The sequence below is a fragment of the Ruditapes philippinarum genome, unplaced genomic scaffold, assembly GCF_026571515.1.
Source record: "Ruditapes philippinarum isolate M1 unplaced genomic scaffold, ASM2657151v2 ctg946_1_1_1_1, whole genome shotgun sequence".
Taxonomy (NCBI): Eukaryota; Metazoa; Mollusca; class Bivalvia; order Venerida; family Veneridae; genus Ruditapes; species Ruditapes philippinarum.
Window position 1 is genome coordinate 71,324 of NW_026861748.1, and position 20,686 is coordinate 92,009.

Genomic DNA, 20,686 nt, shown 5'->3' on the forward strand with positions numbered 1-20,686 from the left:
TGATGTCAATTCCATGGCAACATAAGACCTATTATCTAGTGCAAAATCTGTGTTTTTAAATTATAACATGAACTGGGCAAAGCTCCCCGGATATATATAACTCCAAAAATAGGCAAGACAGAGTTATAGTTCTTTTGCACAGCACTTCTACTCAATGAGATCTATCTACCTACAAAAATTCATGTTGATATCTCTTATAGTTTTAGAGTTATGTCTCGGACAAAGTTCAAAAAGTAAAAATGAACAATAGCAATAACTCGAAAATTAGGCAAGACAGAGTTATGGTTCATTTGCACTGCACTTCTACTCAATGAGATCTATCTACCTACAAAGTTTCATGTTGATATCTCTTATAGTTTTAGAGTTATGTCCCAGACAAAGTTCAAAGTGTAAAAATGAACAAAGGGCAATAACTCCAAAATTAGGCAAGACAGAGTTATGGTTCTTTTGCACTGCACTTCTACTCAATGAGATCTATCTACCTACAAAGTTTCATGTTGATATCTCTTATAGTTTTAGAGTTATGTCCCGGACAAAGTTCAAAGTGTAAAAATGAACAAAGGGCAATAACTCCAAAATTAGGCAAGACAGAGTTATGGTTCTTTTGCACTGCACTTCTACTCAATGAGATCTATCTACCTACAAAGTTTCATGTTGATATCTCATATAGTTTTAGAGTTATGTACCGGACAAAGTTCAAAGTGTAAAAATGAACATTGGGCAAACACTCAAAAATTAGGCAAGACAGTGTTATGGTTCTTTTGCACTACACTTCTACTCAATTAGATCTATCTACCTACAAAGTTTCATGTTGATATCTCTTATAGTTTTAGAGTTATGTCCCGGACAAAGTTCAAAGTGTAAAAATGAACAAAGGGCAATAACTCCAAAATTAGGCAAGACAAAGTTATGGTTCTTTTGCACTGCACTTCTACTCAATGAGATCTATCTATCTACAAAATTTCATGTTGATATCTCTTATAGTTTTAGAGTTATGTCCCGGATAAAGTTCAAAGTGTAAAATTAACAAATGGCAATAACTCCAAAATGAGGCAAGACAAAGTTATGGTTCTTTTGCACAGCACTTCTACTCAATCTACAAAGTTTCATGTTGATATCTCTTATAGCTTTAAAGTTATGTCCCAGAAAAAGTTTAAAGTGTAACAAGAGCTGTCAGAGAAGGCAGTGAAGCTCGACTTATTAAATAATAATAATGATAATAATGATAATAATAATAATAAAGTCTTCATTTAAAGAGGCTACACAGTTGCAACAAAGGCAATCTACCCTGTGGGCCTCATAAAATGTACATATTTACAATCATACACTTGTGAATAACATGAAATATTATGCAGAAACATTAACATAATTATTTTGATATTACAAATAGAAAATAATGATAATAATTATATAAAGTGCACAAAGAAATATACAGTGAAACAAGGCATTTCAAAACTCAACTGACTTGCACTCATTTATTTATATAACAGAAGTTTAAAAACCTGTCAAGAAAAGATTACACATGTTAAATTATTGCCCAAGTTGAAAAATTTTTCTATCGGAAAATTAGCGGGTCAATTACTGACATGTAAATTATTAATCTTAAGTGCATTTTTTTTTATTTTGTTTGAAAGGAAACCCGTATCTAATCTCCTTTTAAAGACTTATTGTTTTTGTTAAATCTGTAAATAGTGATCTTGTCACTAAATTTCTTTTTAAATTTAATTTAATCTGATTCTCATTGAATAAGGTTTCTCTCGCTGTATCCATGAAGGTGATAACTTGCGTATTTTGGCTTTTTTTTTTTTTTTTTTTTTTTTTTTGTAGTTGTTTTCTTTGACATTTCTACACAATTGGACCTTCAAAACATATGATTTTATACATACATACATGAAATATATTTTAAATAGATAGATATTAGCCTAATTAATTTGGCGAGAATGGTTTAACCCATTTTGCAGACATTTTTCTTCATGCCAAATACATCGCCGTCAAAAATTATCTCGACGTTTCTTTGACAAGTCTAATAAGTAATAAGTTTGACTTCTATAAATCTCCCATAGAACATTTAGATCTAAATTTAATAAGCAGCATATTTAGACTAGAGTACTTTTTTTTCGGGGCAGATTATTTTTTTTTCATTTTCCAAAAACAAGAGGGCCATGATGGCCCTAGATCGCTCACCTGACCCATCAAACTCATCCAAACAATTACCTAGACAAGCATTCTGACCAAGTCTCATGACAGGTGAGTCAAAAATGTGACCACTACAGTGTTAACAAGGATTATCCATATTTGAGCAGTGTGACCTAGTTTTTTACCCAGGTGACCCATATTCAAACTTGACCTAGAAATCATCAAAACAAACTTTCAGACCAATTTCCAGGATACTTGGATCAAAACAGTAGCAACTAGAGTGTTAACAAGATTTTTCTATTTTTAGCTCCGGTGACCTAGTTTCACATGCGATTTCGAACTCATCCGAGCAATTACCTAGACAAGCATCCTGACAAAGTTTGATGATAATTGAGTCGAAAATGTGACCACTAGAATGTTAACAAGGTTTTTCCATAATTGGGTGGTGTGACCTAGTTTTTCATCCAAGATGACCCATGTTCGAACTTGACTTAGAAATAATCAAAACAAACTTTCAGACCAATTTACAGGATATTTGGATCACAACAGTAGCCACTAGAGTGTTAACAAGATTTTTCTATTTTTAGCTCCTGTGACCTAGTTTGATGTTCGATGTAATCCCAGCAATGACCTAGACAAGTTTCATGACCAAGTTTGATGACAATTGAGTCAAAATTGTGACCACTAGAGTGTTAACAAGGTTTTTCTATTTTTAGCTCTTGTGACCTAGTTTTTCATCTGAGATGACCCATGTTCGAACTAATCCGAGCAAGTACCTAGACAAGCATCCTGATCAATTTTGATGACACTTGTGTCAAAAATGTAACCGCTAGAGTGTTAACAAGGTTTTTCTATTTTTAGCTCCGGTGAACTACTTTTTCATCCGAGATGACCCATGTTCAAACTCATCTGAGCTATCAACTAGATAAGCATCCTGACCAAGTTTGATGATGATTGAGGCAAAAATGCGACCGCTAGAGTGTTAACAACAAAATGTGAACGGACGACGGCCGACGGCCGACGGACAATCATCGATCCTAAAAGCTCACCCTGCGCATGCTCAGGTGAGCTAAAAAGGATGCGGCAAGTCAGTAAACCGAAATATCAAAAAATAATGGCCTAAGAAATATACATTTGAAGTTTGAAGAAGATACCTTAAAAAGTAAAGAAGTTATAATATTTTTTAAAGAAAATTTTAAGTTCAAAGGGAGATAAATCTGAAAATTTTGCTTCAAGATTTATGAACCTTGTATATTAGATCTGGTTGATGATAAGAATATGTATTTGAAATTTGAGGTAGATTGTGACCTTTAAAACTAAAGAAGTTACACAAAAGAAAATAACATTTTTCAAGTAAAAAAACTAGAACTATCACTAAATGTGATTAATACCCCCGCAAGACTGCTTCGGAAATGAGTAAGTTACAAGTAACAGAATACCTTGTAAAAGAATTGAAATAGAGTAATAGTTGTGGACAATTAAAGATAGTTGTGGTTTTTGTATGTTGCATTTCCTTACAATATGGTTGACCATTGATGAAGTTTTATTGAATTACTCTGTAATAAATCCAGAAAGAGTTACGCTTCTTGAGCACTGCACTTCCTCTCATTGCGCTTGACCATTGTATGAAGTTGCATTGAATTCTAAACATTAGTTTTAAGTTATGCACCAGACAAGGAAAAGGAACAAAGGGCATACTGAAGATGGAGTTATGGTTATTGTACACTGCACTTCCTCTCATTTCGCTTGACCATTATATGAAGTTGTATTGAATTCCAACTACTAGTTTTCAAGTTATGCACTGGACAAAAAAGTAATAACTGTAATTAGTCAAAATAGAGTTATGCTTCTTCTGCACTGCACTTCATCTCACTGCCCTTGACCATTGTATGAAGTTTCATTGAAATCCAAACATTAATTTTCAAGTTATGCACTGGACATTAAAAAGTAACAAAGGGCAAAAACTCTTAAATGAGTCAAGAAAGAGTTATGGTTTCTGTGTACTGCACTTCCTCTCAATATACTTCACCATTGTATAAAATTGTATTGAATTCCAAATAGTACTTTTCAAGTTATTCTCTGGACAAGAAAAAAGCAATGGAAAAGTAACAAAGGACAGTAACTCAATAATTACTATAGACAGAGTTATGATTCTTGTGCACTGCAATATTGATGTTAAAGTTATGAACCTTGTCACATAAGATGTGGTTGATGATAAAGAACATAATTATATTTGACGTATGAAGTTGATCGCTTAAGAAATAAAGAAGTAACAGTGAAAAGTAATATTTTTAAGGAAAATTCTAAGTTCAAGGGGGATAAATCTTAAAATATTGGTGCTAGAGTTATGAATCTTGTCGCATTAGATTAGGTTGATGATATTGAACATATATTAAAGTTTGAAGTTGATACCTTAAAAAATGAAAAAGTTAAAGTAAAAAATAATATTTTTTAAGGAAAACTTTAATATTAAGGGGAGATAAATCTGAACATATTGGTGCTAGAGTTATAAACCTTATCACATAAGATGTGGTTGATGATAAGGAACATATATTTGAAGTTTGAAGTTGATACCTTAAGAAATGAAAAAGTTAAAGTGAAAAATATTTTACTGTACCAAAACTTAAATCTGAAATCTGGATGCCGGCGTCGGGGCAAGTAATACAGCTCTCTATATAATCAAGCTAAAAATTAACAAAGGGCAATAACTCCAAAATTAGGCAAGACAGAGTTATGGTTCTTTTGCACTGCACTTTTAGGCCATCCTTAAAAAAATGTTTGTTTGCAGTAACGCGACCGACTCACAAAATTTGCCCCTACTCAAAATTTTTTTTCATGGTCAGGATAAAAAAAAAATTTTTTTGAATCAGAAAATTATGCCTTGTGCTTTGTTTTCGTTCTTTTAAAGATTAATGGAAGAAATAAAATGTAGGTCTTATTAAATTAGAATTCAGTTATCAATTTATTAATTGTTACCAGATTATCAAAGCATATATTGTCCAGCATTTTGAAATTCCATGTTTATTTGGGAGTACAGTTCAATAAAAAAAAAAAAAAATCGACCTACCTACCCACCTTGAAAATTCTGGGTCGGGTTACTGCAAACAAACATTTTTTTAAGGATGGCCTTACTCAATGAGATCTATCTACCTACAAAGTTTCATGTTTGATACCTCCTGTTGTTTCAAAGTTATGTCCTGAACAATAGTGGGCGGACGGACGGACAGATGGACGGACATCAGATCGTATAGGGATAAGGGGCCATTTCTATTGTTATTTTCTTTTGTTTAATAGAGGGCCATGGCCCCTTATTCTATTGTTACGGAATGAATTCTATTGTTCTCTTTTGTTCTGTTAACAGTTAGAAGGACCCCTATTCCTATTCGGTAGTGCTTACGGACGGAAGGACAAAGCTGTGACTATATGCTCACCCTTCAGGGAGCATAAAAATATATCTGTACCTTCTAAAATAAGAGAATTTTTTAAGTGTAAGTGTTCCTCAAAATGCTCATTGATAAATATACTCACAATCTTACAATGTATTTAATGTGTATTTAATGTATTTACATGTGTAGATATAAGTTATATTTCACTTATATCTCAAATAATCAGAATAAAAACTTTTGTTTTTATAGCACTGAAAAATTATAATGCATTAAACGATTTCTTAAACAGAAATTTTACAAAACATAATTCTGCTATGTTTACAATAAACAAAATAAACAAACATTACTCTATCACATAGTGGTAAGTTATTGACTTTATATCTACCTTATCATGTATTGATTTTCTTACATATATACCCCCTAGAAAGTCAAAATTATGCATCTAATACTAATCATGTGCATTGATAACAATCTTGTTAGGTTTGATACAATAAATGTGTTAAAGTTAATCTGGTTCGTAGTTAACTTTTTTCTCCTTCTCCATGAGGGGTGTTCAAATGTGAATGCAACTTGGTCAATTTTCAGAAGTGCTTAACAAACACTGCCAAAATAATTATCTCATTCCTACAGAATACACACCACCATGTAATATACAAAGTTTTAGTCTTTTAATCCAATTTTTAAATGCGTTTTCATAATCTTTTCAAGGTTACTGTTCAGACACTGGAATAAATAGTTGACTTTTTTGCATTTGATATTTTCTTCCAGCAAGGTGTTTTTTGAGCCTCAGAAATAGGAAAAAGTCACAAGGGGCAAGGTCTGGCGAATAAGGTGGGTGAGGAAGCTCAACAACCTTTTCCTGTTTCAGATATTCTCGTACAATGACTGCTTTCTTTAATTTTCAGCTACAGTCTCACTTATATCCTGGCAGAGCCCCGGTAGACGTCCGGGGTGATCCTGGAACAACCGGGGTACGACCGGGAACAACCGGAGTACATCGGTAACTCTGCCGGCAACATCAGGGATGATCCGGGAACATCCGGCATTCTACCCCAGATGGAATAAAATATTTAATATCACCGGGGTGGTCCAGGATGATCTGGGAAGGTATAGCTTTGCCGGCTTCATCCTTAGCTCTGCCGGGAACGACCGGGGTTATACCGGGGAAGCACCGTAGCTCTGCCTGCACAAACCGGGGATGATCTGGGGTATGATGTAGCAGGTTGAGCTACGGTAGAGCCCCGGTAGATGCCGGCCAGAGCCCCGGGAACTAAGGGCAGAGCCCCAGAGGATAAAGGTAGAGCTAATAAGCCCGATTCATTAAAAAATAATAACGACAATTTTGCGATGATGTGCACTTGTTTGTATTAAAACCCTTCCCATTTCCCTTCTATCCAGTCTGGCATAATGATTTTTCAGAAAATCATCATGAATTACTATTCTGGAACAATAGATATTATATTAAATAAAAAAATATGTATCAATGTTATCATTTTCGGGCGTTTTCAATCCACTGGGGTTCTACCGGGGCTCTGCCTGGATCGTCCTGGGCTCTGCTGGGGCTCTGCCTGGATCGACCGGGGCTCTGTCTGGGTCAACCGGGGCTCTTCCGGTGTCAACCCGGAACGACCGGGAAGCACCGGTCAATTTAAACTTCGTAAGCGGGTGACCCCGGGGACCGCCTGCGATGATAGTCTGAGAGCGCAATTCTGGGTGGCTTGTTGAATACCCGTAGTTCCTTTCCAGGGTAAGGTTCGTCTGACGCAACAATAATTATTAAAAAACATGATCGTATCCGGTAACTACTGGGATGGTCCCTGGGCTTCCTGCCGGGTCGCTGTGAGGGTACCGGGCAGCTTTGTGAAACGGACCGAAGCCCTGACGTAATAACTGGGCTTGCCAGATTTACCTCCTTGGTCGGTCAGTTTGAAATAGTGGCAGGAGGTTGATCGGCAAAAAATTCAACACATGCCGTACTTCTGGGATGGTCTGGTGGGGTTTGGCCGCATGCTTTGGACTTCCTTCTACTTGGTTGTTCCCTTTTTGTTTAAAAGGTATACACAAGTAGATAGCCTTAATTGAGCTATTGTTAAAGCTAGACTGAACTGATTTACACATTATTGTATCAATTAAGAGCTTACACAACCATCTATGCGATACATATACATAGCTCACGCAAAACGTGGTTTAAAGTGAGATACTGGATGAGTTGCATTCATATTTGAACACCTCTTGTATTTACACCATTGTTTTAAAGCTATACAAGATAAGTGTTTTGGTATTTACCTTTCTGTCTTTTGAGCCAATTGCAATGAGTTTTCCTCCATCAGTATGAAACACCCTGTGGTGATCCTCACTGAAATAATGGTAAATCATTTTTTAAAATCTTTCATATAAATGTTTTAAAATTAAAATATCAATAAATTAATCAAAACATAAACTGTTTTATATTGCCTGTACTTCATGGGATTTTTTGTGCATGTTTGTTTCAGGGTTGCTCAACATATCTTATGGTAGTTCAGTTTAATACGTTGGAGATCAACTTTATCCAATAAGTTCAAAATTTCACACCAAAACATTCTATTTTCTGATCCTTTATTTAATAAAAAAGTACAATGACTGGTGTTTCAAATTCATACAGAATATAGAAAATACCACATCAATAATTTTCAATATGCTAAAAATTTATTTGTAAAAACAAGTGATTATTCATTTCAGATGCAGGCAAAAATGCTAATATTAGTACAGTATCTCAGAACTTTAGAAACAACTGTCAGCAGACAGACAAACAGTTCATTACTGATGGAATGTCTGATTGATTAACTACTGAACCAACCCAACTCAATCTGTAATGCTTTATTTACATTCCTTCATTAAAATAATGCTATATTTAGTGAAAAAGCATGAAAACAATGTACAGACTACAATACAGATGCAGCTTACTGGTGACAGAGCAATAGCAATAGAATAACCATTTTACTGACAACCAGCTACACGTATTTTTCAACTTCTTTACTTGTGCATCTTACCTGTCACACAGCACCAGAACATTGTATGGACCACAGTACACGTTTCTCTCCTCCATAATGACTTTCCTAGTTGATACACCACTGAAGGCCGTGTCAAAACTGACTTCACTCTTGAAGGTTGTCTTAATCACAGTATCATTGTTTCTGATCACATGACCTGTCTGATAATCTGTGTTAGGAACCAGCACATCGATATCTTTGGCATACACTGGATTGACACCCTGAGCTGATGCGCCCTGGATATTATAATTAAAGAGTAAGTAGTACAAGTAAAACTTTTGTTCACTATATCATTTATAAACACCGCTGCAAGGAAACAGAAAGGAAAAAATGGGTTTTACCTTAAGATATATAATAAGTACCTATTTAAAATGAAATGCATAAATTATCCTGCAAAGGGATAACAAATGTTTTGTGTTATTGCAGTACATAGAAAATTTACCTGAAAATAATTATGTATATCAACCCTTAGCATAATGGGCAACTTGTCATCTGCTAAAATATTGACTGCTTTAAGTTTTAAGCTCATCCAATTTTCTTTAAATTAAAGAATACAGAAGTGTTTGTCAAACATTTGTAAGCTGACAAGTTACTGCGATGCTAGGCATCTGGTCTAGTACCAAGCTGTTTACAAAAAGACTACTATTATCACTCTCAGCAGACTTAGAGTTAAATGATATGTAGGTTTCTTAACACATAGTAAAGTGATGAAGCTTACTAAAATATAAGAGCACTGTCATAGATTTAACTTGTATAAACAGTCCTTAGAATAAAGATTGAATGTCATTCATGTGAACCATGTTATCTTTAATGACGTGGAAGAAAATTAAACCAAGTCAATAAAATAAAACAACCCAGTGCACCTCAACCAACAAGTCAAAATATTGATAAAATGCATTATAAGACCTGGACTTATAATCACAAACTTACTGTGTGTATCACACTTTCCAGAAAAAATATATAGAAAATTTGACTAGAACAAAAGTAATAGCAACTAGAATGACCTAGACAAATGTCTAAAATAAGAAAGGATCATCGTTACTTTACATGTATTTATAATGGATGAGATAATCTTTCCAAAACCCATAGACAAATAATATCTGCTATCATATCATTTCCAAAATCCAACCGCCAAAAATTAAAATCAATATACGTCTAAAAATTGAATTGAAATCCCACCAGTAGCTTGACCTGTGAAAGCCAGACAAGATTATTCTATTTATAGCTCTGGCGAAACGTGCCGGCCATATGCACAAAGGCTCGGTACTGATAATTCCTGTAAAATTTAAAAATCTTACCAGTAGTTTGGCCTGTGAAGGCCGGACAAGATTTTTCTATTTTTAGTTCCAGCGGCAATTTTGTCCAGCAAAGTGGAATGTGCCGGTATTGTGCACAACTAGGGATGTTACTGATCACTCCTGTAAAGTTTAGTTGAAATCCCTTCCTTAGTTTGACCTATGATAGCCGGATAAGATTTTTCTATTTTAAGCTCTGGCGGCCATTTTGTGCAGCGAAGCGGAACTTGCCAGTATTGTGCACAACTAGGAATGGTAGTGATCACTCCTGTAAAGTTTGGTTGAAATCCAACAAGTAATTTGACTTGTAAAGGCCGGACAAGATTTTTTTATTTTTAGCTCTGGTGACCATTTTGTGCAGCTAAGGGGAACGTGCCAGTAGTGTGCACAACAAGGGATGGTACTGATCACTCCTGTAAATGTTGGTTGAAATCCCACCGGTAGTTTGACCTGTGAAGGCTGGACAAGATTTTTCTATTTTAAGCTCTGGCGGCCATTTTGTGCAGTGAAACGGAACATGCCGGCGATGTGCACAACTACGGATTATACTGATCACCCCTAAAAAGGTTTGGTTGAAATCCCACCAGTAGTTTAACCTCTGAAGGCCGGACAAGATTTTTCTATTTTTAGCTCTGGCAGCCATTTTGTGCAGCAAAGGGGAATGTGCCGGTATTGTGCACAATTTGGGATGTTACCGATCACTCCTGTAAAGGTTGGTTGAAATCCCACCATAATAACCTATGAAGGCCGGACAAGATTTTTCTATTTTTAGCTCTAGCAGCTATTTTGTGCAGCAAAGTGGAACGTGCAGTGATGTGCACAACAAGGGATAGTACTGATCACTCCTGTAAAGTTTGGTTGAAATCCCAACAGTTGTTTGACCTGTGAAGGTTTGACAAGATTTTTCTATTTTTAGCTCTGGGGCCATTTTGTGCAGCCAGGCGGAACATGCCGGTGATGTGCACAACTACGGATGGTACTGATCACCCCTATTAAGTTTGGTTGAAATCCCAACAGTAGTTTGACCTGTGAAGGCCGGACAAGATTTTTCTATTTTAAGCTCTGGCTATGTGCACAACAACTAAGAATGGTACTGATCACTCCTGTAAAGTTTGGTTGAAATCCCACAATTAGTGTGACCTGTAAAGGCCGAACAGGATTTTACTATTTTAAGCTCTGGCGGCCATTTGGTGCTGATGATCTGCACAACTGGGGATGGTACTGATCACTCCTGTAAAGTTTGGTTGAAATCCCACCAGTAGTTTGACCTGTGAAGGCCGGACAAGCTTAATGCAGTTGGACCGACGGACGGATAGATGGATGGACGGGCCGAATTGGAATAAGGGGCCATTTCTATTGTTATTTTCTATTGTTTAACATAAGGCCAATGGCCCCTTTACTCTATTGTTACGGAATGAACTCTATTGTTCTCTTTTGTTCTGTTTACAGTTAGATGGCCGTCTAACCCTATTCGGTAGTGGGACAGACAGCAAAGGCAAAAACAATATGTCTCCCAAAAATTTTGGGAGACATAATTCTGTCAATATCCATGTAATGGGCATTGAATAATGACCTCCTATCATGCTCCAAATAAGTGTGTGTAGTGTTTCAACCCATTCACTTTAGTAGTTTTGGAGATACCAACTTGCCACAAAATTTTTCCCAGTGTGACAGCGACAATGATCCTGGGGCGAGTACAATACCTCTCCCTATTCTTTCAGAAAGTCTTGAAAGCTAAAACCTGGAATCTCAGTCAACCTTGCCTCCAACCTCGATGTATACAACTTGTTAAAAAAAATGTTTATATGACTGTATGTTGTATCTTTCATTTAGGCAGGCAGTTCTTTTAAAATTGCCTTTCTTTTTTTGAGGGAAAAATGGACATGAAAAACAACAGATCTATGCTTTGTATATACGCTTTTGTTCAAGTGATGACATGAATTTTTCCATGTTTTCAAAAAGAAAAGTGCTGTTAAAATATTTTTTTAACTTAAAATGAACCTTGGGATAAAATATTCCTACAAAATTTGAACTTACAGTCTTTTTAAAGGAAAACTGCACTTTTTTATGTCCGCCATCTGGATCTAATTTAGGTAAATTAAGATTAGGCATTAGTATATCTAGATAGTCTACTTCCTTATCCTTCATTTGATCTAGCACTTCTATACCAGCTTCTTTATCATCTTCTTCTGGTATATCACCAAGTTCTCGTTCCATTGTCTCAATTTCATGCTCATTCACTTCCTTATGTCTACCAAACAACTCACTATGAAATTTCTCGTAATTTTCAATATCCGAACTGTGGTCATTTATAACACTAAGTATACTGTCATTAAATTCCTTTAGCTTCATATGCATTTCTATTTCTACAAGTTTCAGTGAAGAGCGTAAATCCCACGAATATGATTTTGCTAATTCATAATTATCCATTAACTTAATCTCTCCATATGGATAGAAAGCCATCTTGAGTTTTTATGCTTGTGACTATAGAATCTGTTTTCTAATAATAATATTTTGAACCACTGATTTAAAAGATTCAAAATGAAATATTTGTATAAAAGGTTGGTAAATACTTTTAAATCCCTGTCATTCTTAACTGAATTTGTTCATATCATGTAATGGCTCTATTCATGATAAAACCTTGTCCTTCAAATCAAAATTGCCTTTTAAAGATATATGATAAAAAGTCGAGTGCTCCTGATCCATAACTTTAGTATTAAATATTGAAATAATATGAAAAATCATAACCCAATGTCAAATACACTGACTGTTTAAATACTTATTTTCAGTATTTCAATACACTTTATATAGAAATTTAAAGGCAAAACAATTTGAACATTTTTAATAATTTTGCCAACTAATCTACGCCAAAAACAAATCAGATGTATGAATTCAAGACAATACATGTTGACAATGGGCTTCTTGATAAAAAAAATGTTGAAACGATATTGAAACATGACTTTACAAAGCTATCACAACCTCTCATTAACTAAATATTGTTTTTTTTGTCTTAATGGATAAAACTTTGTGTGTATTGTATTTGTCTTTATACGAAGATTTTATTAAATGATAACATTTTATTCGTTAAATTAAGAAACCTTAACAATGTATAGAGAAGCACCTTGATTTAGCTTGTTATTTATGCAAAATAAATTGAATATGGAAAAATTAAAAAAATTAAACGAGACTATTATTACCTTGGTTAAGTCAATGTTTGATTTGAATTCTTTGAAGTAAAGAATTGAGTGAGGCTTAAGTGAGATGTGTTGCGCATGCGCGGAAGCAGTTTTTAAATGATTTTTTTCTCATTATGAACTCCATAAAAGACTTCAAACATTTGAAATTATTTTTAATACAGCAATATTACTGTACCTCATATTTTAGGGTGGGTGGGAGGCATTTAAGGCTCACTCAATTCTTTACTTCAAAGAATTCAAATCAAACATCGACTTAACCAAGGTAAGTCTCGTTTAATTTTTTAAATTCTTTTTCGTGAAAGAATTTCGTTCGGTTAAATGAGATCTTAAAGCAATAATGTGAAAAAATTTTACTCACAAGTTCAGGAGAGTACACCCTCTTGAAATCTGTCAGAATTGCCTTCAACAGGACGGTCATTATAAAAACTTGGCAAATGTCTTGACATTCGACCACCCTGTTTTGGCTAGTATGTCACTAATTGGTACTGGCAGCTGATCTAATACTATGAGAACCATATTTCTTTATATCGATTCCAGAACGTAACATGACTGTTTTCAACCGCCTAGAAATCGTGTCTCTACTTACGTGTTTATAAGGTTTTACATAACTTATCAACAATCTTTGATCATGTTCATCTACATTTGACCGCACAGGTCTTGTGCGCAACAAGTATTCTTTTAACACCTTATATATACATTACCTCCTAACTGTTAAAATTAGGTTGATTCTGTTTCAAAGAATCAGCTAACTTAAAAACAAACTCAGATTTTAACTTTTTAAACTGAACACAACTAATCAAATGCAAAGTCTGCCTGAGTTAAGGCCATATTAGCATTGTAAGTTTCAATGTTAAATCTTTCAGTGTAAGTTGTTTGACCGGTGATAATTTACGAAGATACATTAAGACCGCATTTACATCCGATGCGCTGACATAACAAGGTTTTGGTGGTCTTAATGCAAAAATTCCTTTCATGTATACAGTAACGAATCACAAGTGGATGAGCACCAATTTTAAAATTGTTGAAAGTTAAACCCAACGATGATAAAGCACTACGTCAATTACATATTCCACAGTTGGAGAAATTTGATTGATCTTCCTTTCACTGCAGTAACAAAACCATCTTTTGATAAATACACTGTACTGCTTCTTGGTGCCACATTTCCAAGATGACTTGTGGATATTGGTAGACATTTTCTGAAAGTCCTCATTCTCAAAACTGTTGCCTGACACTTTGCATGCAATCAGTTAAAATTTTTCGTAAGTGGATGTTCTTTGTTTGTATGAGGAAGAGTCAGCAGTGCTTTCATTTGCAAATTATCACTGGGTAATCGACAATTAATTCCAATAGACGTGTGAACCATGGCTGTGTGGGTCATAGTGGGGCAATTACAATGCCTTTGGCCTTTTCCTGCCTTATTTTCTGCAAGCACCGTCCCATCAAACTAAAAGTTGGGAAAAAATAGATATGATTAAATGTATTCCAATTTAAAGTAAATGCATTTACAAAAGTGCTATCTGGGTCAGGTTGCCAAGAACAATAAACTGGTAATTGTGCATTCAAACGTGAATCAAACATATCAATATCAGGATTCCCCCATTTAATACAAACATTGTGAAATATGTTTTTATCTAATTTCCATTCAAGATGATCCTTAAAGCATCAGCTTCCACATTATCAGAACCTGCTATGTATGTACATGTTAACCATATATTATGATGTATACACCAAGTCCATATATCAACACTTATACTATTACAAATTGGGGATTTAATACCACCCATGTTATTTATGTAATTTTACTGCAGTAGTATTATCAGAAAATATTTTATCATGTTTATCATGCAATTTTCCTTTAAAAGCCTTTAGAGCATGGTAGATAGCTAATAGTTATAACACATTTATATGATAATTTGTTTCTGTATTATTCCAACGACCCCCTATTTTACATTCTTCTAATTTTGCTCCCCATCCAACTCTCGAGGCATCAGTGTACATTTCCACCTCAATAGCTTTTTTAAAAATATGTCTCACTTGAAATGTAAGATTTTTTATCCACCATTGCATTTCTTTTTTAATGTCATTTGTTATTACCACAAAACTATCATAAATACCCTTACTTTTTTGAAGAGCATAAATTTTGTTCATTTCTAATTGTCTATATTACTGTAATTTACCATATTCAACAGCTGAAAAACTAGCCACAATTAAACCTATAATTTTTACCACTTCTCTAATAGTTGCTGTTTGCTTTTTAAAAGACTTTTGCAGCTTGAAATAATAGACTCTTGTCTTTCCAATTGTAACTGTACAATCATTTTTTCTGAATCAACTAGAACTGCCACTATCATGGCGTGAATACCCCCGCATACCACTTTGTCAGAATCAACAGTGGCCATTTAGAGCTCAAGGACAACCTCCCTGCCAAATCTGAGGTTACTAAGCCAGTACATTGCTAAGTTATGTATTCTACATGCTTCAAATGTGAAAATGTCAAAATCAATACATTGCGGACAGGACATTCTTTAGCAATTGAGAAGAAAAGCTTTTTTTTGTCAAGGTCCCTGTGACCTTGACCTTTGACCCAGTGACCTCAAAATCAATAGGGGTCACCTTATTGTCATGATCAACATCCATGCCAAATATGAAGACTGTTGGTCAAAGGAATCTTAAGTTAATGGGTGGACAAACTTTTTGAAGTCAAAGTCCCTATGACCTTGACCTTTGATCCAGTGACCTCAAAATCAAAAGATGTCATCTACTAATCATGATCAACATCCATGCCAAATATGAAGACTGTGGGTCAAAGGAATCTTAAGTTATTGGGCGGACAAGCTTTTTGAAGTCAAGGCCCCTGTGACCTTGACCTTTGACCTGGTGACCTCAAAGTCAATAGGGGTCATCTACTAATCATGACTAACCTCCATGCCAAATATGAAGACTGTGGGTCAAAGGAATCTTAAGTTATTGGGCGGACAAGCTTTTTGAAGTCAAGGGCCCTGTGACCTTGACCTTTGACCTGGTGACCTCAAAGTCAATAGGGGTCATCTACTTATAATGATCAACATCCATGCCAAATATGAAGACTGTTGGTCAAAGGAATCTTAAGTTATTGGGCGGACAAGCTTTTTGAAGTCAAGGCCCCTGTGACCTTGACCTTTGACCTGGTGACCTCAAAGTCAATAGGGGTCATCTACTAATCAGGACTAACCTCAATGCCAAATATGAAGACTATGGGTTATAGGAATCTTAAGTTATTGGGTGGACAAGCTTTTTGAAGTCAAGGCCCCAGTGACCTTGACCTTTGACCTAGTGACCTCAAAATCAATAGGGGTCATTTACTAATCATGACTAACCTCCATGCCAAATATGACGACTGTAGGTCAAAGGAATCTTAAGTTATTGGGCGGACAAGCTTTTTGAAGTCAAGGCCCCTGTGACCTTGACCTTTGACCTAGTGACCTCAAAATCAATAGGGGTCATCTACTAATCATGACTAACCTCCATGCCAAATATGAAGACTAAGGGTCAAAGGAATCTTAAGTTATTGGGCGGACAAGAAAAAACCGACGGACGGACGGCCGGACAGACGGACGGACGGACAAGCTGATTCCAGTATACCCCCCTTACAACTTTGTTGTGCGGGGGTATAATTATGTTTCCTAAATACTGAATTTTCTTTGTTGGAATAAATACTGATTTTTCTTCATTGATCATGAAGCCTATGTTTTTCACAAGATTAGTTGTGGCTAGAACATTTTGTGTACATTCATGTTTTGAATCACCACAAAGTAGACTATCATCTATACTGTGTCGCCTTGTGAACAAGCAAATTCGTTGAATTTATATCCCCCGCCGAGTACTGGTTATTATTAACACAACAACTGAAGACATAAGGCTTTATTTCTATATTAATCATGGCATAAACAGTAATATTCTTTGAACTTGATAAATATTCAGGGCAATAACAGAGCCATAACTTTGTGTTAAATAGTAATATCTGGAAATGCCAATGAGATGTATGCATACTACATAACTAATAAAGGGCCATAAATCTGAGTTATAAGTATCTGACCGGAACAAGGCGACTATATGCACATCTCCTCTTAGTATCCCATAAAGTTTCATTGAATTCCAGCCAGTAGTTACAGAGAAGTAGCACGGAAACGATTATTGCTCTGGTTGTATACTGCCTAAGTTATCAAGGGTCATAACTCTAAGTTAAAATGTCTGACCCGAACAAGGCGACAATATGCGCATCTCCTCTTGGTATTGAAGGTTCCAAAAAAGTTTCATTGAATTCCAGCCAGTAGTTGCAGAGAAGTAGTGAGGAAACGAATATTTTTCTATATGCATACTGCATAACTAATCAAGGGCCATAACTCTGAGTTAAAGTGTCTGACCGGAACAAGCTGACGATATGCGCATCTCCTCTTGGTATTGAAGATTCCCATAAAGTTTTGTTGAATTCCAGCCAGTAGTTGCAGAGAAGTAGCGCGGAAACGTTTTTGTCTTTTATATGCATACATAACTAATCAAGGGCCATAACTCTGAGTTAAAGTGTCTGACTGGAACAAGCAGACGATATGCGCATCTCCTCTTGGTATTGAAGGTTCTCATAACGTTTCATTGAATTCCAGCCAGTAGTTGCAGAGAAGTAGCTCGGAAACGATTTTTACTCAATACGCATACCGCATAACTAATCAAGGGCCATAACTCTGAGTTAATGTGTCTGACCGGAACAAGCCGACGATATGCGCATCTCCTCTTGGCATTGAAGGTTCCCATAAAGTTTCGTTGAATTCCAGGCAGTAGTTGCAGAGAAGTAGTGCGGAAGCGATTTTTTACTCTATATGCATACTACATAACTAATCAAGGGCCATAACTCTGAGTTAAAGGGTCTGACCGGAACAAGCTGACGATATGCGCATCTCCTCTTGATATTGATGATTCTCATAAAGTTTCGTTGAATTCCAGCTAGTAGTTGCAGAGAACTACTCCGGAAACGAAATTCGGACGGACGGATGGACGGACAGACGGATGTTCTCACAGGACAGTAATTATGTGGCTACTCTATTGTTCTCTCTATTGTTCTTTTTAGCCACCTAAAAGAAAATAGCCACATAAAAGCATTACGGAATGAATGACATCAAAGAGAAAGAACAGCTTCCTATTGTCCCTCTAGCCACATGATTAAATTACTCTCCTGTGAGTGCGGAAGGACGGACGGACGGACAACGTCAAAACTATATCCCCCTCCCGATTCCATCGGCAGGGGATAACAATATAGTTTAGGAGAAATGGCCAGGACAAAAATGAAATATGAAAATTATTAACAAAGGGCAATAACTCAAAAAATAAAAAGTGAAGAGCAGCAGTTTCTGTGCACTGCGCTTCTTATCAATAAGATCTATCATCCTATGAAGTTTCAAGTCTAAAAAATAGCTTTTATAATTTATGAGAAATGGCCTGGACAAAATAACATATGAAAATTAATAAAGGGTAATAACTCAAAAAATAAGAAATGCAGAGTAGAAGAGTTGAAGGGGTTCTTGTGCACTGCACTTCTTCTTAATGAGATCTATCATCCTATGAAGTTTCAAGTCCGTAGCTTTTATACATTAGGAGAAATGGCCCCGAACAAAAATAAAGTATGAAAATTAACAAAGGGCAATAACTCAAATAATAAGAAATGCAGAGTACCGGTTCTTGTGCACTATACTTCTTCTTAATGAGATCTATCATCCTATGAAGTTTCAAGTCCATAGCTTTTATACATTAGGAGAAATGGCCCGGACAAAAATAAAGTATGAAAATTAACAAAAGGCAATAACTCAAAAATTAAGAAGTGCAATGTACCGGTTCTTGTGCACTGCACTTCTTCTTAATGAGATCTATCATCCTATGAAGTTTCAAGACCATAGCTTTAATACATTAGGAGAAATGGCCCGGACAAAATAAAGTATGAAAATTAACAAAGGGCAATAACTCAAATATTAAGAAGTGCAGAGTACAGGTTCTTGTGCACTGCACTTCGGGTCATTATAAGAAGCATGCATTCCAAGTTTGAATTTAATCCGACTTATAATGACTGACTTATGCTCCGGACAAGCTTAATGGGACGCTGACAACAACCTACACCGCCGACAAAAGTAACCCCTATATGTCGCCTTATTCAAGGCGACACAAAAACCATAATTAACATATCCCATACTTCGTAACTTTGCATAAACAGGCTTAACCCATTACCTGATATACACGCCTTTTAACGCCTTTTTCACCCCCGCCCTTTTTTGTTGTCTCAAATGGTGAAAAAATGCCTTATTTAGGCCCCCAAACACTTGTTTTTGTTTGAGAAATGTATTTTAAAAAAGTGACCACTTTTTCGGCGCGGCCCCCAACCAAAAAATAAATCAGGGGGTTGCCAGAAGGGGGATGTGCCCCCTTCTGTTTGGGGGATTTGAAGGGGGGGCAGCAGTCCCCCTCATCACCAAGAAAATTCTGGACTTGTGAGAGGTTAAAAATGACCCCAGATCGATCATAAGGTAACGTGTAACCAACGCTGAAAAGCATTTGACTCTATCTCAATGCAGCACTTTGAAATCAATTTTAATGGGAACAAAAGCTGTCACAGGAGACAGCGAAGCTCGACTAATAAAATACTGGACGCAGTAAGGAGGACAAAACTATGAAAGAAAAATAAATTATGTATAATTATGTATTAAATTATAGTAAAAAAATAACATTTGTTAACATAAATTCGAAGATCAAGGGGAATAATTCTAGAAATAGTCACGCTAGAGTTATGAACCTTGTCACACAACATGTGTGTAATGATAAGAAATATATATTTGAAGTTTGAAGTAGATACCTTAAAAAGTAAAGAAGTCATAATAATTCTTATAGAAAATCCTAAGTTCAAAGAGATAAATCTGTAAATATTGTTTCAAGAGTTATGAACATTGTCACACAAAAAAATGTAATTGATGATAAGGAATAAGTATTTGAAGTTTGAGATTAAAACTAAAAAGGTTATAGTAAAAAATAACATTTTTCTAGTAAAAAAAATATAAGTTTATGGGGAGATAATTCTTGCAATATAAGTGCTAGAGTGATGAACCTTGTCACATACAATGTGGATGATGATAAGGTACATATCTTTGAAGTATGAAGTTGATCCCTTTAGAAATAAATAAGTAACAGTAAAAAAATAATATTTTTTAAGGAAAATTCTAAGTTCAAGGGGAGATAAATCTGAAAATATTGGTGCTAGAGTTATGAACCTTGTCACATAAGATGGGGATGATGATAAGGAACATAATTATATTTGAAGTATGAGGTTGATCCCTTAAGAAAGTAAAAAATAGTATTTTTTGAGGAAAATTCTAAGTTCAAGGGGTGATAAATCTGAAAATATTGGTGCTAGAGTTATGAACCTTGTCACATAAGATGTGGTTGATGATAAGGAACATATATTTGAAGTTTGAAGTTGACACCTTAAGAAATGACAAAATTATAGTGAAAAATATTTAACTGCACCAAAACTTTAATCTGAAATCTGGACGCGGACGCCGACGCTGGGGTGAGTAGGACAGCTCTCCATAGACTTTGTACAGTCGAGCTGAAAATCAACGCAAAATAGT

The 20,686-nt window shown here is 35.5% G+C and overlaps 1 protein-coding gene across 5 annotated transcripts in view; it reads right to left on the reverse strand.

Moving 5' to 3' along the window:
* LOC132716676 (F-box and WD repeat domain containing protein 10B-like) overlaps window positions 1–20,686 on the reverse strand; it is a 135,082-nt gene that overhangs the window by 64,909 nt on the left and 49,487 nt on the right. For 4 of the 5 annotated variants that reach the window (XM_060699996.1, XM_060699997.1, XM_060699994.1 and 1 more), the window contains 2 exons: window positions 8,552–8,787; window positions 7,809–7,878 (listed from right to left, as the gene is read on the reverse strand). In XM_060699996.1, the coding sequence (XP_060555979.1) occupies window positions 7,809–7,878; window positions 8,552–8,787 (306 nt within the window). Of the gene's footprint in view, window positions 1–7,808; window positions 7,879–8,551; window positions 8,788–11,883; window positions 12,511–20,686 lie in introns of those variants that run through there. The other variant, XM_060699999.1, reaches the window with a different exon arrangement.